Here is a 17522-nt window from a genome sequence, read left to right as displayed (position 1 = left end):
TTCTTGTCCTCTCAGGGGCCTCCTGGAGGACTACCCTCAGCCATTATCTCTCCCCTAGCTCCTGGTGCCAACTGCTGGCCCTGAGCTGTGCCAGAGCCTCTGACCGCTGGCCAATGTACAGTCCCAGAACAGCTGCAGGCATCTGACTATGCCAGCAAGGGCTGTGGGAACAAACCCTCTGGCCCGGCAGGCTGCCAAGACCAAACTCCTCAGAGGGTCTGCTCCTACAGCAGGGCCTGGCTAAGCCCCTGGACAAAGAGGAAGCCCAACACGGGGTTGGGGGTATAGTTAGTTACATAATGGTCCTCAAGTCACAGGACCTCTGTGCTACTCCTCAACTGACTAGGCTGTCCCCTGGGGGACAGGCCATCATCACAACAACATTGCCATTCCCTTGTCTCTGGCATCACAATTTTCTAATGCTTAACATATGCTGTCTCATTGGAACCTGAAGGCAACCATATTTTACAGGTGAGGAAACAAACTTAAAGAGTTGAAGTGACTGGCCCTGGGTTTCACATTGAGGAGGTAGTGGAGCGGGGCTGGAACCCCCTACTCCACTCTATCCCTGGAGCTGAGAAGTCTTTGTCCCTTGGCTGCGTGTGTTGAATCTTCCTGTTTTCCCTACCCAGACCCCCATTTGTCCTGGACCAGAAAGATGTGTGGGTTGGAGGTGACCCAGAGATAGCCCCCAAACCAGGCTACATGGGAACTGAAAAAGCCTTCCCCCTGCCAGTTGGGGTGGGATAAGGGAGGGGGATTCCAGGAATACCTGAGACCTGAGAGACAGGAGGTAAGCTAGGGCATGGAGAAACGGACAGACCTAGGTCAGAGGTGACAGGAAGCTGGCCACCCCTGCCCCTCCTGTCTGAGGTGGCAAACACTTGGGTGAGTGAAACTGAAGGGTAGATTCCAGGAGAGAGGAATAGGAGGAAGCCTATAAAATGGAGCAAGGGTTTCTACCTTCTGGAATTAAATCTAGGAAATGAGAGAATTGGCACAAAGTGCTTAATGCTTAGGAGGGAACCAAAACCAAAACCCACTGCTTTCGAGTCGATGCCGACTCGTAGTGACTCTAGGACAGAGTAGAACTGCCCCGTAGGGTTTCCAAGGTTGTAAATCTTTACAGAAGGAGACTGCCACATCTTTCTCCCATGGAGCAGCTGGTGAGTTCAAACTGCCGACATTTCCATTAGCCGAGTGCTTTAACCACTGCATCACCAGGGCTCCTCTTAGGAGGGAAAAGGCTCTCATATTTAGTACCTCATATGCTTTTATGTGCCAGGATCTATGCAAACATTTTATATAGTTTCCTCTAATTGGCACAACAGCCTAACACAGTGAACCTTATTACTCCCATTTCACAGAGGAGGAAGCTGAGGCCCACAGAGGCAGGGGGACTTGCTGAGGTCACCCAGCTGGAGAGTGCAGAGTCAGGCTGAGAGCTCAGCCTAGTGGATGTGAAGTCCTCCCCACCTCTCACTTCAAGGCCTTTCACTCCCTTGGGGTCCTTCCCTTCACCTCCTTCAAAAGGTGCCCAGAATCAGGTGGACACTTGAGACTATGTTGGCATCTTCTGCCTGGAAGGGAGATGAGAGGATGGAGGGGGTTAGAAGCTGGCAAAATGGACACGAAAAGAGAGAGTGGAGGGAGAGAGCGGGCTGTCTTATTAGGAGGAGAGTAATTGGGAGTGTGTAGCAAGGTGTATATGGGTTTTTGTGTGAGAGACTGACTTGATTTATAAACTTTCACTTAAAGCACAATGAAAATTATAAAAAGATTTAAAAAAAAAAAAAGGTGCCCAGAGCTGCTGGGAGCCCAGTGGGCCTGGGCAGGGCCCCAGGGGATAGCAGGTGCTGGGATATTAGCTTGGGGTCTTCTCTCCTCAGACAACACCCTCAAGGGCACTTCCTGGCTGGAGCAGCTGCCACCCAAGGCAGAGGGCAGACCACCTGAGCCCAATTCAGCAGAGCAGGGCGAGGCAGGGCCCAGGGCCTCCGAGGGAGCAGACGTGGTCCCCAGCACCCCCTCTTCAGACCCCGCTACCACCCCTGCCCCGACTCGTCCCACCGGTCCCCTGCCCACTGTGCTGCCTTCACACCCAGAAGTCTCCAGCCAAGGTGAGTGAGCTTCACAGGGGTCAGCAAATTATAGCCTGCAACCTGTTTTTGCCCAGCTTTTAAGCTAAGAATAGTTTTTACATTTTAAAAGCATTTAAAAAAAAAAAAAAGAACGTGTGGCCGCAAACCTAAAACATTTATCACCTGACCTTTTACAAGAAAATGTGCCAAGATTTAAAATGGCTGTAAAGCAAGCGTACCTTCAAATTTTTCTTAACGTGTTACCTGGAATTCCATCATCAAATTCCTATCAGTTTTCATGTCTTTATTTCCTCTGTCCAGCCTTTGGCCCTCTGTTTTTATGTCCACATTTATAGTTTTGGCTTTTGGAAACAGTCAAAACCTTGCTCATTATTAAGTCATTGATTTCCATCTTTCTGGAAGGCATCTTGGCTACCTGTAAGAACAAGCCTTAAAAACATTTCCTGCTCTAGGCGGAGTGCCTTCCACTTTGAGCAATCTTTCCTGAAGGATCACTCCATCAGCGATATGGACAACAGCTGAAGCTCTAACTGGTTTAACCAGTGCTATTTCTAACGTCAGAAAATGGAAATAACCTAAAGGTCTAACACTCAGGGACTGGTTAAATAAGTTAAAGGACAGGGCTGTCTGGTAGCCCTGGTAGAACGTTGAAATCACATCATTAAAGGGCTATTTAATGATGTGACAAATTGCTCAGTGGAGGGGAAAAAACAGGATACATAAAATTGTATATTCAGAAGAATCACAGCTTTTAAAAGTATGTCTGCATGACTATACATGCAAAAAAAGAAAAGAAAGCAAATAAGATATGTTTAAAAATATCTTTGGCTAATGGAATTTTGAATTATTTTTATTTTCTCCATTCTCCTTTTCTGAATTTTCCATGTTTTCTACAATGATCAGGCTTGCTTTAATAGTGAAAAGAAAAAAAAAACAAAACACCACCACAAACAAAGCATTAAGAGGGATTTAAGTTAGACCCAGATCATGTTCCTGGGATTGTTGCCCTAGTTTGGGGCTTTTGAGTCTATGCACCAAATGCTGTGCCCCTCACCCCCCACAGGCAGAGAGGTGAGTTGTGAGGGCACCCTCCGGGCCGTGGACCCCCCTGTGAGGCACCACAGTTACGGGCGCCACGAGGGTGCCTGGATGAAGGACCCCACAGCGCGAGACGACAGGATCTACATCACCAACTACTACTATGGAAACAACCTGGTGGAATTCCGCAACCTGGAAAACTTCAAGCAAGGTTGGGGTCCCCAGAAATGGGAAGGGAGCAAGATGTGGGTGACCTGGGGAGGGTCCCCATGGAGACTTGGCCCTCCTTTGCCTTGTGGTTTCATGTGGTCCAGGACCCCAGCCTGACCTAACTCGGGATGGCCAGCACCCCAACGAGGGAGTCAGGGGATACTGAGCTGGGGACCCAGCCAGACCCCACGGCACCCCATAAGCTAGCACTGTTTCAGGAGCTGGAATTCAGCCACAAACAAAATGGACCTGGTCCTGCCCTTATGGATATAACTTAACCTTGAGGAGAACAGTAATTACAGTTTCCGCTTTTTGAGTGCTTACATGTGCTAATCGCCCTGTGTGCGCTGGCTCATGGTATCCTCATAACTCCATGAGCTAGGGGTCATCACCCCATTAACAGCAGGGCCCCAGGCCTTAGAGGAGCTGCAGGTCTGAGCGAGGGCTGTTAGCACAGGGAAGGGCAAGATTGTGGTTACCAGATCTGGTGCATGATAGGAAGGGCTGACATTGAGACATGGCCCCACCCTTCAGAAACATACAGTCTGGTGAGGAGGCAAAGGCTTAAAGATAATTTCAGCACAGCTGTAGAGGGAGAGCTCCCGGGCTGTGGAAACATAGCCTGGAGGTCAGGGAAGGCTTCCCAGAAGAAGTGATGCTGAGCTGAGCCCTGAGGAAGAGCAGGAGTAAGCCATGCAGAAGGGAGAAAGAAGGGTGTTCCAGGCAGAAGCCTCAGCATGTGCAAAGGCCCTGTGATGGGAGGAAGTGTAGCGGCATAGAGAGAAGGCTAACGGTGAGAGAGTAGGGTGGGACAGTCCTCATAAGCCACATGAAGGAGTCTGGACTTACCTGAGAGCCATGGAGTCACAAGGTATGGGCCAGAACAGCTAAAGTTCTTCCTCTACCAGGTCAAAATAGTCCTGGTTCCTGCCCGAGGCTGGTGGAGGAAGCAGGTGATAAGTGCCAAGACAAAAGGTTATGTGAATCCGGAGGAGCAGCCCCTTCCTCAGCCTGGGGAGGTCAGGAAAGGCTTCCTGGAGGAGGTAGCATTGGCTGAGGGCTCTGAAATATAAGTAGAAATTCTCCAGGCAAATTGGATGGGGAATGGCAGTCAACAGAAGGAACAGCACGCACAAAGGCTCTGAGACAAAACATGGATCCTGACATCAGCCTGTGTCTAAATTCTGGCTGGGCCATCCTGTAACGGGGGGATTTTGAGCCCTGTGAGCCTCATTTTCTTCATAGGCCAAGAAGATGATAATAGGACCTCCCTCGTGGGGCTGTTCTGATGTACTAAGATGATTAGCACAGCTCCAGACTTAAAGTACAGCTCAGTGTCAATTGCTGGCAGGGCTACTCGGGAGCTCTTGGCGGCTTCACAGGTATGTGGGGTGGACTGGGGCTTGGTAGGCAGACTGGTGTAACCATCCGCCCTCCATACACAGGCCGCTGGAGCAACATGTACAAGCTGCCCTACAATTGGATCGGCACGGGCCATGTGGTATACCAGGGCGCCTTCTACTACAACCGTGCCTTCACCAAGAACATTATAAAGTACGACCTGCGGCAGCGCTTCGTGGCCTCCTGGGCGCTCCTGCCAGACGTGGTGTACGAGGACACTACGCCCTGGAAGTGGCGCGGCCACTCGGACATCGACTTCGCAGTGGACGAGAGTGGCCTGTGGGTTATCTACCCCACCGTGGATGACCACGACGAGGCCCAGCCCGAGGTGATCGTGCTGAGCCGCCTGGATCCCGGCGACCTCTCTGTGCACCGGGAGACCACGTGGAAGACGCGGCTGCGACGCAACTCGTATGGGAACTGCTTCCTGGTGTGCGGCATCCTGTATGCGGTGGACACGTACAACCAGCATGAAGGCCACGTCGCCTACGCCTTCGACACACACACAGGCACCGACGCTCGCCCCCAGCTGCCGTTCCTCAACGAGCACGCCTACACCACCCAGATCGACTACAACCCCAAGGAACGGGTGCTGTATGCCTGGGACAATGGCCACCAACTTACCTACACCCTTCACTTTGTGGTCTGAGCGGGAACACCTGCCCTCCCAGGACGGGGGTGACAGTGGAGGGTAGGGGTTACCCACAGCAACTCCTGCAAAGGACCCTGTCAACAAATATTTATTGGGTGCCAGGCCCAGAGCTAGGTGCTAGGCATGTGGCGGTAGCCAAATAGAGCTTCCTTAGCACCCAGTGGAATAATACTCGCTTCCACTTATAGCACTGTGCCCAGAGCTTTACATGCATTTACCCATTTAATCCTCCCAACACCACCCTTGGAGGTAGAGATCGTTTTCCCCATTTAACAGATGAGGAGACTGAGGCTCAGGGAGACATTGCCCCTTGCCTAACTTCTCAGTTTGGATCAAGCAGGTGAATCCAGGCGCTCACAACAGCTTCATTTTACAGAGGAGATTTGACCATGGTCTCTCCTACTCTCCAGCCCTATCCCCTGAGTCTGTCTTGTTCTCACAATTCTCTCTCACTCCCCAGGACCTTGCAAAACCAGAGACATTTGGGGCCAATGCACTAGTGTTGGGTGGAGACCCTGGCTATGCCCGCTACCGCAGGCCCCAATTCCAGCTGAGCTGTTGGTGGCCCTGGACTTCAGGCCCCTTTGGCCAGCCCCCCACCCCTACTCCACCCCACTCCACTCCAACGGCTGTCCGGCCACATTCCAAACCTCCACCGTCACTCAACCACTGAGTAGAAACCACATCCCAAGAGAAAATATTGGCCCCCTTTCCAAGGCCCCCTCCCTTCAGTACTCATTTTTATTTTTCTCTTATTCTTCATCAGTGCCGTCATTTGTTTCTGCAGCAGCAGCTGAGAAGGCTGTAGGCAGCTGCTTGCCAGCAGCAACTCCACCAGGGTGGGGAGATGGGCTGGGCCCTGAGGCTCCCTCTCCACCCAGAAGTGCTGGTTTTGGCCACATACCCAGTGCTTAGGTCTCCTCCCTGGTCCCTCTTAGAGCCTCTGTGCCTGGGGTCCACCTTGTCCTTCCTCTCTGGGCCTTTGAGCTTACAACCTCTACACACTCAGGGATACCTCCAGGTCTGCTGTAAGCTAGGCCTGAAGCTGGGGTGGGCCAGGATGGAGCAGGTTCCCTCTTTGTCAGGCCTAACCTGGTCATCTCGGGGGTGGCCCAGCTGCCTGGGGAAGTTGGGGAAGGCAGAGGGTCCAGGGGAGGCATTGAATCTTCTGGTTACAGACCAGAGGGTAGGATTAAAAAGGGAAGGAGTGGAGGTACATGGGTAGGGCTTTTCCTGGTTTCAGAGATATTGGAGTGGCGTCACAGACAGGGCTGCCCAAGCCCAGGACGTGGGGTTGAGGATGTACAAGAGGACCACCTCACCAGGTACTGCTGATGGGCCCCTGGAGCCATAGACCCAGGCGGCCCCACAAGGACAAGACCTTCAAGACTGCCCCTTGTCTGCTTTGAACAGTAGCTTTACAGCTGGAAAGAAATTCTCTAATCCAATTCCCTGTTTCACCAACAGGGGAACAGGCCCAGAAGGTTTAGCAGGCTGCTGGAGGTCACACTGGGAACAGGACACAGCACTCTTGTTTTCAGAAGGGCTTTGTCTATGACCTAGGGGCAGCTCTGCCTGGGAAGGCAAATAGACCACCCAGCACCTTGGAAGGGTATTTACTGCTAATCCCTGCACATCCCCTGGACCTTCCCTGCTCCCCCCACTCTGCTACCGTGCTGGCTTCCGGGACATCTGAATATTTGTACACCAGCTGCCATGTTAGTAAATTCAGCTGCACAACCCTCTGGGCTGTGAAAGATGACAGCCTTTGTGAGAGGAAGGCTGCAATGTGGAAAGAAATGAATTTTGTGCAGAATACATTTCTTTCAAGCATTGTCAGGTGAGGTTCTGTTGAAGCTGTAACTAACCCCTGAAATAAAGGAGGATGACACCCAGTGGAGCACGGCCTGACTCATAGTGGCAGACACATCCAGCTCCCCCACCCAACCGGCACCGTGTTTCCACTTACAGGCTCTGAAGAGGGCTGCGAGGCTACGGTGCTTCCCTTGGCTCTGGGTGTGGGTTTTACAAGACTGTGCCTCCGTGATATCACAGCCCAGCCATGTGAGAAGTATTCAGGCCCCTCTTCATTAGTCCAAAAAAAGGGAAAGTTAGAATGGGCAGATTTTGAAACCTAAAGAGTTGCTTTATGGGGGAGGTGAGCAGCATCAGAAATGGTGTGGGTTTCAGCCCCCAAACATTCGCTAAGCCCCTTCTGCTTTCAGACCCTTGAACGTGGGTTATGGGGTAGGTATAGTTGTCCTCATTTTACAGATAGTCAAACTGGAGCCCAGAGAAGTTAAATCGCTTATCATGTAGGCAGGAAGTGGAGAGCCAGGTTGTCAAGTCAGAGAACATGACTGCCATTGTCGATTGAGCACCTATGATATGCTACTGCATGTATGTTCTTTTGGTATCTTCACAACAGTGGAAGGTATATACTCTGAATGTGCCCATTTGACAGATGAGAAAACTGAGGTGAAGAACTTTACTGAGGGTCACACAGCAGCTTAGTCCATGGCAGTCAGGATTTCAGGGCTGGTTGTAGCAAGTTCTTTGCCACTATATGGCACCGCTCTAGTAGCAACTCCAGAAGTGGCCATTGTTTTCATCCAGTGTGGCCAGACCACAAATCACATCCAAGGAGGAGGTAGGGGCCAGTGTGTAAAAAGCCTTGAATGCCTAGCCAAGGAGTGACTGCCTCCAAACATGTTTGGAACAAAGCTGAGTATAAATTAACAGAGAAATGAAAATTCTAAGACAACTGATTTTGTCCTGTCAGTGAGGGGAGGCAGGGAAGGGTATCTGTTGTGGGAGGACTCGTAAGCTCTAAAGCTTTTTTTAACCCACCCCTGGGCTTTCTTACCTTTGGCAACAGGTACCTCAAATAAGGAAAGACCTAGAGTGGGAAGGGCCAGTGTTTCTCTACTGACCTCCATTGTCAGGGCATAAGAAGCTGGCTCTGGTGTTTCCTGAACAACATGATACATGAAGGGGGTCTGGCTACCACCTTTGACTCCTTCTTGGACATTCCCAGGCTCTGAACTTAATCTGCTCTGTCTGGGGAGGAAACCAGGGAGCCCCTGCCTTGGAGGGCAGGACAAAAGGTGAGGCCAGTGGTTTCCCTGGGAATGATTTGAGGGCTCCTGAAAGCCCATGTGTTCCAAACCATCTCTTCCTCCATGACTGCCTGTGGCACTGGAAACCATTCTGGTGACAGAAGGACACAGCACTGGGCGGAGTCAGGGAGCCCTGGGTTTGAATGTGGTTCTGCCTTAACATGCTGCACACGGAGAGTAGGGATGTTAACTCTTTTACCACTGAGGACATATGACTTAGGTCAAGGGGCAGCGGAGAGCCTAAGCAGCACCCTCCTAGAGCTAGAAGGCACCTTTACGGACATATCGCTCATCCACAGGAACCCCCAAGGTTGGCATTACTTTCTCCATTACAGGTGATCAACCTGAAGTTCAGGAGGTTAAGCAACCTGCTCAGGGTCATGTATCTAATAAGTAGTTCAGTCAAGATTTAAACCAGGTCTGTTCATACCAAAGCCCTAAACTAACTGTTGTTGGGAATTTGTAACCAGTCATTTTCTTTACTTTGGCCACTGGGAAGTGCAAACTCAAATCTGAGATGGTTTTTAAAAATTGTACTGAGGCTTCTCCTGGGCTCTGGCTTCATTTTGGCATTCTGATTTTACCTTTACTCTTTATTTTTATTCTATTGTATTTTGTGTGTTTTTATAAGTTGCCACAATACCTTTTTGCAACAAGGTGTCATATACCAAAATAAAACATAATGAAAAGCTTGGTTTAAATTTCTTCACTAAATGTTGTGGTCTGCATCTTTATCATAACGCATATGTTTAATACTTTGTTGTTGTTGTTATGAGCTAAGAATTGGCCTCGTCTCTATACCGTTGCTGGAAGCTGATCTGAATGATGAGCTATTGTGGAAAAATCCAACCCAGGCTGAAAACCAGACCCTTCTGGGTGGAGAGGAACAATGAGCCCATTTCCAAGGGTTTCAGGCACTGTCTGCTGCCCCTTTCCCCAGAGAGAGAGTCAACATGTGCACTGCTCCTGGTTCAGAGAAGGCGGGGCTGAGGGAGAAGTAAGAACAAAAAGAAATGTTTTCCTGGGACCAAGAGACTGGCATGGAGTTGGGGAGGGAGGCTTGGAAAACATTTAGTCCCATGTTTCCCAAACTTTAATCCCTCAGGCACCCTCTCTATGATCTTTGCCATTTCCCTTTACCATCTGCAGTATGATTTACTAAATCTCTTTTAAATGATTCTATTCGTTTTACTAAACTAATTTTATTTGAAAAGGAAGCTTTATAAGCTATTACCAAAAAAAATTTTATTTTTTGTTTTAAAGGAAGCTTTATATTACGACATAAAGGAAGCTTTATATTACGACAGTGAAACGAAAACCAGTATCAATGACTACAAGTAGAAGTAATCAGGATGGTACATTGAAAGCAAAACAGTGCTGATGCATTTAGGTAGATACTGTGCCTCCCTGAGCCCCAGGCCCCATGATGGTCCTTTGTTAAAAGGGAGGATTAGCAAGTAGCAAGTGTTCGAGAGATATTAAGGGCAAACCAGCACACATAGACTTTGTCCTCGATGTAATCAGATGGATGAGATTGAAAGGGAATGACTCAAGGTCCCTTCAGAAGGCGACTTAGGTACCACCCATGGCCAATGTGGATTCGGATCAACTCCCTCTTCCTCCTCCACAGGCACGTATACATACACACACAGCTCTCCACTAAGCTACCCAGCCTCTGCAGACCCCCTCCCTCACCTGGGAGCTGGGCATGGTCCAGGTGGCTTCTGGCAATGACAGAGTCCCACTCCCCAGGGGACAGACCAGCCAGAAGCTCAGTGCCATGCCTGCCACAGATCCCACTGGGGCTTACCCTGGTCCAAGTAGGCCAAACATGGCTGAGCTTTAGGTAGCCTGAACTGTAGCCTCTTCCTTCAGGCCCTTTCTCCAGCCCCAGTCCCATCTGTTCCCCACTGCCCCATCTTCCCTGGCCCAAGACCTCGACCAGTAGGGTCTTTGGATCAGCTGCTCCTTCTGCCTGGTACATTGGTACCCACACCTGTGCATGGGTGCCTCTTTCTGGTCATTCAGGTCTCTGCTGAAATGTCACCTCTTTAGGAAGGCTGTCCCTCAAGGCTGAATATAAAGGTGTTCCCAGTCACGCATTCCTTCATCTCTTTTTCACTGCCGTTGGTTGCTGTTGAGTCAGCTCTGACTCATGGCAACCCCATGGACAACAGAATGAAACATTGCCTGGTCCTGTACCATCTCCACAATATCTAGAGTCCATTGTTGTGGCCACTGTGTATTTTGAGGGCCTTCCAGCATAGGGGGCTCGTCTTCAAGCACTATATTGGACAACATAGTGTCCTGTTGTGCTGCTTCATTGGCTAATTTTCAGCAGTAAATCTCCAGGTCTTTCTTCCTAGTCTGTCTTAGTCTGGAAGCTGCACTGAAATGTCTACTGTGGGTGACCTTGCTGGTATTTGAAATACCAGTGTCATAGCTTCCAGCATCATAGCAACATGCAAGCCACCACAGTACAACAAACTGACAGGTGGAGGATCTCTTTTCACTAACGAACATTTATTAGTTTACTTGCTTATAGGGTCTCTCTCCATGACAGCGGAGCATATTCCCAGCTATGTCTACCACAAGCTGTTGACACACAGGAAACTCTTAACAAATGTCTACAGAATAACTGAGTACTCTGTGTCAGAACCTTAGGCAAGTTCATACGTGATCTCCTGAGAAAGCCAACCTTGGCTCTGAAGTCATGGCCACTGGAGAAATAACACTTCTTTTATTTATTTAAGCAGCAATATTTGGATTGACACAGTGACTGCAACAATGGGCTCAAACATAGCAACAATTGTGAGGATGGCGCAGGGTCAGGCAGTGTTTTGTTCTGTCATTCATAGGGTCGCAATGAATCAGAACTGACTCGACAGCACCTAACAATATTTGTTGCACTCATCCGTAAGTCAGGTTCCATACAGAGCTCTCTAGAATGCAATCACAGATTAAGGCTGGAAAGCAGAAAGGATATATTCAATGACTCTCCACCCTGCAGTTCTATGAAAAAGAGAAAATCCATCTTCAGAGAAAAATGCAGCAAAGAAAATGAGAGCATTTCTGTTGTCCGTGGAGACAATACTCTCACGGCGCTGGATGGGAATGGCCCGTAACTCTGTGTCCAGATTCCTCTTGTTCAAGGCAGCTAGTGGCCAACAGAACCCCAAGGCCATAGGGAGCAGTGGGTTCAGCCACCAGGCAGACTTATCTCTGACCCTCACCCGCTCAATTGACAACATCACCTGCCACATAGAGCAGTCATGAGGTGTAAGTTCTTAGCATGATGCCTAGCACAGAGTAGGCATTCAGGAAGCAGTAGCTACTGTATTGTGAACAGTTAATTCCCTTCTCAGAGAAATGACCAGCTCCCTTGGCAGGTCTTCATACTATGCCCTGTTGACTACACAATACTGACATTGACCCCTTGTGGTGCAATGGTTAAGTGCTCGGCTGCTAACCTAAAGGAGGTCGGTTCGAACTCATCAGCTGCTCCAAGGGAGAAAAGACCTAATGATCTTCTCCCATAAAGATTACACTCTAGGAAACCCTATAGGGCAGTTCTACTCTGTCATATAGGGTCACTAACCAAAATCAAACCAAACCTGTTGCTGTTGAGTCAATTCCAACTGATAGAGACCCTATAGGACAGAGTAGAACTCCCCCACAGGGTTTCCAAGGAGTGGCTGGTGGATTCAAATCGCCGACCTTTTGGTTAGTAGCCGAGCTCTTAACCACTGCACCACCAGGGCTCCCTATAGGGTCACTTTGAGTTAGAATCGACTCGACAACACACAACACAAGAACAATTGTGTGCCAGGTGCAGGGCCACCAAGCTGAGACCTACCCTGGAGGGATTGCAAGGCAGTGGGGCACCAGACAAGACCACACTCCCCCGCCAGTGTTTTTGGTGCTCCAAGAGCCATGAGTACTAAGGCGCTCCACAGGCTTTGCTTAGAGTATGGGCTTCTCCTAGAGCCACAGAGCCATAGAAGACCCAACACCTCCCGACAAGCCTCAGTGGCACAGCAAAGCACCCCCTCTGGTTCACCTCTAATAAAACGGTCCTTGAAGAGGCTTTGAATCCTCACCCCCTGACTTTCTTTCTAGAACTTCAAGGCCCTAAAATCTCCCTTTGGCTGGGGTGCGAAAGGAAGAAATAATAATAACTATCCATTTTTATCCATAGGAACTACAACATCTGAGTGTTTGTTTTATGCCAGGTATGGTGCTATGTCTTTATGGCATTATCTCATTAAATCCTCCCAAGATCCCTGTAAAATAGGTACTGTTGTCATCACCATTTCACAAACGAGGAAGCTGAGGCACAGATGGCTACATCATGTGTTCAAGGTCACTGAGCCGCAGCACTATGCTCTCAAAACACCACGTCAGTAGTTCTCAACCCTGGCTCACATCAGAATCGTTGGGGAGATTTAAAAGATATCAATGCCCAGACGCCACCCCAGACCGATATACCAGAGTCTCTGGGGGCGAGGCCCAGGCTTTGGTGTGGGTTTTTTGTTGTTGTTGTTTGTTTTTTGCTTTGTGCTTAAGGTGAAAGTTTACAGCACAAATTAGTCTTTCAATCAAAAATTTGGTATGCTTTAAGAGCTCCCCAGGTGATTGTGCTGTGCATCCGGGGTTGAAAGAACCCTGCCCTACACCCAGAGACAGATAATCCAGTAAGCAAAGTAAGCACAGGCTTACTTGTGCTTATGTATTGATCTGTAGTGAACAATTGCTCACTACAGATGATTTCCTAAGCAAGGTAAACACCCTGCTTACCTTGTCTATTAGCTAATCCACCCTGCCCACCCGCTACTGCTGCTCAGAAGGAGCACCCCGAAGCTAGCATGAACTGGACATGATGAGCACAACCTGGAGACTGTTTTAGGGCACCAGGAAAGGCCAGAGAAAGAGGAGGCCGGTCAGATGCCAGGCTGGACTCAGGAAAGCATCCCCCACCACAGCTGGCCCAGAAGAGAGAGCAGAGAAAGCCGGTCTTAGCCTGGCGTGTCAGCTGTGCCCGCCAATGGGGCATCTGTGGAGGGAGGTCAGGGCACAGTACACAAAGGCTCCCTGTGCCCCCGAGTAGTGCCCAGACGCTGCCCCACCCACCCGGCCCAGTCTGAACTTTGCCCACATCCCTTGAGGACCAGCCCCTTGACCCCCCACATTCCTGCAGGGACCCCGTAGGACAGGAACAGACAGGGCTTTCAGAATGTACGCCTGCCAGCAGGAAGAATTATCACCAAGACTATCTGCCATGAGCGTGGGGTGGCATTTCACATGCCAGAGGTTGGCTGGCCCCACCCTGGCCCTGGCTGCTTGGCTTCAGGGCCCTTATTCCAACTGTGCAGGGACAGAAACTTCATTCTCTTCATCAGCAAGAGGCCTCTCCACCCATCACCATCTGTGCATACTCTCCCCACCCCCACCACCCTCACCCCTGCAGAGGACTCCCACCCCTCCCCCATGGTTCAGGAGCCAGAGTAGATTAGGCAAGGGTGATTCAAAAAAATCAAGTTTCCCAGGTCTTTTTAAGCCAGGAATTTTATTGACAGGGAAGGTCATTGTAACTACGGTGTCAGCCCTAACCTCTCCTGGCTTTTCTGCATGAGGCCCCGACAGATGCAAACGGCTGCTGCAGCCTGGAACAAGCTTCCTATGGAAGAGGCTGGGGCTTTTGCAGTCAGACAGATCTCGGTTTGAATCCCAGTTCTGCCACCTAACACCTGTGGGACCTCGGCTCAATACCTGACATCTCTGACCTTAGTTTCCTCATCTGTAAAATGAGGATGACAACCTTGACCTTCCAGGAATGTTGTGAGGTTGAAATGAAATAAGGGATGTGAAAAATCTCTGTAAATGGGAACATGCAGGGCACATAGAAGGACGACTTGGCAGACGGGCTTAAGTTATCACCCTCACACTGACCCTCAGGGCCTTAGGATCTGACCAATCAGACCCAAAGTGAATTGTCAGCAAGCACAGTGCTCCCTCAAAACTTATGACTCTCTGGTGCCCAGCCACAGTCGATGACTGCCCTGACAGGGAGCACAACAGAGAACCCCTGAGGGAGCAGGAGATCAGTGGGATGCAGACCCCAAATTCTCATAAAAAAAACATACTTAATGGTCTGACTGAGACTAGAGGAATCCCGGCGGTCATGGTCCCCAAACCTTCTGTTGGCACAGGACAGGAACCATCCCCGAAGACAACTCATCAGACATGGAAGGGACTGGACAGTGGGTGGGAGAGAGATGCTGATGAAGAGTGAGCTAATTATATCAGGCGGACACTTGAGACTGTGTTGGCATCTCCTGTCTGGAGGGGGGATGGGAGGATAGAGAGGGTTAGAAGCTGGCAAAACGGTCAAGAAAGGAGAGACTGGAAGGGCTGACTCATTGGGGGAGAGCAAGTGGGAGTACGGAGTAAGGTGTATATAAACTTACATGTGACAGTCTGACTTGATTTGTAAACGTTCACCTGAAGCTCAATAAAAGTTAAAAAAAAAAAAAAACTCATGACTCTCTTTGCCTTAAATAACAGAGAGCAAAAACCAAAAAACCAAACCCATTGCCATAGTTTTCGAGGCTGTAATCTTTACAGAAGTAGTCTGCCATAGAGTGGCTGGTGGCTTAGAAAAACTGATCTTTCGGTTAGCAACCCAGCTCTTAACCACTGCACCACCAGGGCTCCTATAACAGAGATCAGGGAGGGCAAGTTCTTTCACAGAGTGTGCCTACTCCAATCAATTGGCAGTGGCTGTGATGTGAGCTGACCGCTCTGGCCCAGTGCAAAGGGGGGATTCTGAACAATTAGCAATGTCTGTCGTGAGTATAAGAAGTTTAGGTGTAAAATATGTGCTGTATTTGGCCATTTCTATTATAGAACAAGGTCTAAATGATGGCACTTCTCACTCTAGTTTTTGCCTAAATTTGTGTGACAGCCTCTGCACAGACCTTTCTGCTTCTAGTCTCTCTTCACCCTCTGATCTGCAACTTCAGCTGCTAGAGTGAATTTTCTAACATGAGAATTTGACCAATTTACTGCATTACCTATCACTGTCCCACAGATGCCTCACATTGCTCTGAGGATGACTTTCAAGACCTCCTTGATCTGGGTTCTGCTCACCTTCCCAGTCTTGTCCATGGCCACTCACTTCCAAACGTCCCAACATCAAGCCCCATCAACCTGAGGACTTTCAAAAACCAAGATGTGAGGATTCAACGAAGCTTGGAAAGTCAAACTGAAAACCCTGTTCTGAGACTCACAAGATTAGAAGAGCCTGTCCAGAGACCTCACTTCCTTTGCCATGAGTGAGTTTAACAAACCAGAGGGAGCTGGTAAACTTCCAATGAACCCTGAAGTACAGCTTAGCAAAACTGTTATCCTGCTCACCCCCAACCACACTGATGGGATTAGTTCTAAGCTGCCCTAGCAGAGGGGAGTTCTCCCTGTGCTCTCTCCTAATTGGCCACTCCAAGACAAATTCCCTTGTCAGCAAGACACAGGAGAGGCTTCCAGGCACTGCTGTGTGCAGAGCTTGGCTTCTTCAAAGGCCAGGCACTCACGAGTGTCTCTGCCCCACCAGAGGCCTATGGGGCTTCCCCCATCCCTCCTCTCCTAAAGGCAATCAGTTATTTAATCTTTCAATTTACCAAAAACCTAACCTGATTTCCCTCTCTCTGTTTCTGTCTGTGTGTGTGTGGCGGCCCAAACAGTTAAATGCTTAACTACTAACCAAAATGTTGGTGGTTCGAACCCACCCAGAGAGACCTCAGAAGATAGGCCTGGCGATCTGCTTCAAAAGGTCACAGTCTTGAAAACCCTATGGAGCAGCTTCTACTCTATACACATGCGGTCACCACGAGTCAGAGCCAACTCAACAGCAACTAATAGCAACAACAACAAATATACATATACGTGTGTGTGTATATAAATATATATATATATATATATATATATACACACATATATACCTGTACCCATTGCCATCAAGTCAATTCCGACTCATGGAATAGAACTGCCCCATAGCGTTACCAAGGAGCAGCTGGTGGGTTCGAACTGCCAATCTTTCGATTAGCAGCAAAGTGCTTAACCACTGTGCCACACACAGCCTGGAAAACCCTATGGGGCAGTTCTACTCTATAACATAGTGTTGCTATGAGTCAAAATCGACCCAATGGTACCTAAAAACAACAGACTTCAGATCTTATTTGAATTTGGCTAAAACAAACAAAAAACCCATTCTGCATCCCACTTTGAAGAGTGGCGTCTGGGGTCTTAAACGCTAGCAAGAGGCCATCTAAGATTCATCAATGAATCTCAACCCACCTGGATCAAAGGAGAATGAAGAACACCAAGGACACACGATAACTATGAGTCCAAGAGACAGAAAGGGCCACATGAACCAGAGACTACATCATCCTGAGACCAGAAGAACTAGATGGTACCCGGCCACAACCAATGACTGCCCTGACAGGGAACACAACAGAGAATCCCTACGGGAGCAGGAGAACAGTGGGATGCAGACCCCAAATTTTCATAAAAAGACCAGGCTTAATGGCCTGAATGAGACTAGAAGGGTCCTGGTGGTCATGGCCCTGAGATCTTCTGTTGGCCCAGGACAGGAACCATTCCCGAAGCCAACTCTTCAGACATGGATTGGACTGGACAATGGGTTGGAGAGGGATGCTGGTGAGGAGTGAGCTACTTGGATCAGGTGGACACTTGAGACTGTGTTGGCATCTCCTGCCCGGAGGGGAGATGAGAAGGTAGAGGGGGTTAGAAGCTGGTGGAATGGACATGAAAAGAGAGAGTGGAGGGAGGGAGCGGGCTGTCTCATTAGTGGGAGAGTAATTGGGAGTATGTAGCAAGGTGTACATAAGTTTTTGTGTGACAGACTGACTTGATTTGCAAACTTTCACTTAAAGCACAGTAAAAATTATTAAAAAAAAAAAAAAAAAACCCACTGCCATCCAG

The 17522-nt window shown here is 49.2% G+C and overlaps 1 protein-coding gene across 1 annotated transcript in view; it reads left to right on the top strand.

Annotated features, from left to right (window-relative positions):
* OLFML2A (olfactomedin like 2A) overlaps positions 1 to 8662 on the top strand; it is a 31424-nt gene extending 22762 nt beyond the window's left edge. The window contains exons 6-8 of the mRNA XM_003407744.4: positions 1890 to 2120; positions 3166 to 3351; positions 4796 to 8662. Of these exons, the coding sequence (XP_003407792.1) occupies positions 1890 to 2120; positions 3166 to 3351; positions 4796 to 5400 (1022 nt within the window). The 3' untranslated portion in view covers positions 5401 to 8662. The remainder of the gene's footprint in view (positions 1 to 1889; positions 2121 to 3165; positions 3352 to 4795) is intronic.
* The last annotated feature ends 8860 nt before the right edge of the window (positions 8663 to 17522 follow it).

The sequence above is a fragment of the Loxodonta africana genome, chromosome 9, assembly GCF_030014295.1.
Source record: "Loxodonta africana isolate mLoxAfr1 chromosome 9, mLoxAfr1.hap2, whole genome shotgun sequence".
NCBI lineage: Eukaryota > Metazoa > Chordata > Mammalia > Proboscidea > Elephantidae > Loxodonta > Loxodonta africana.
The sequence above is the reverse complement of the archived record's forward strand: the minus strand, read 5'-3'. Positions and strand labels throughout refer to the sequence as shown.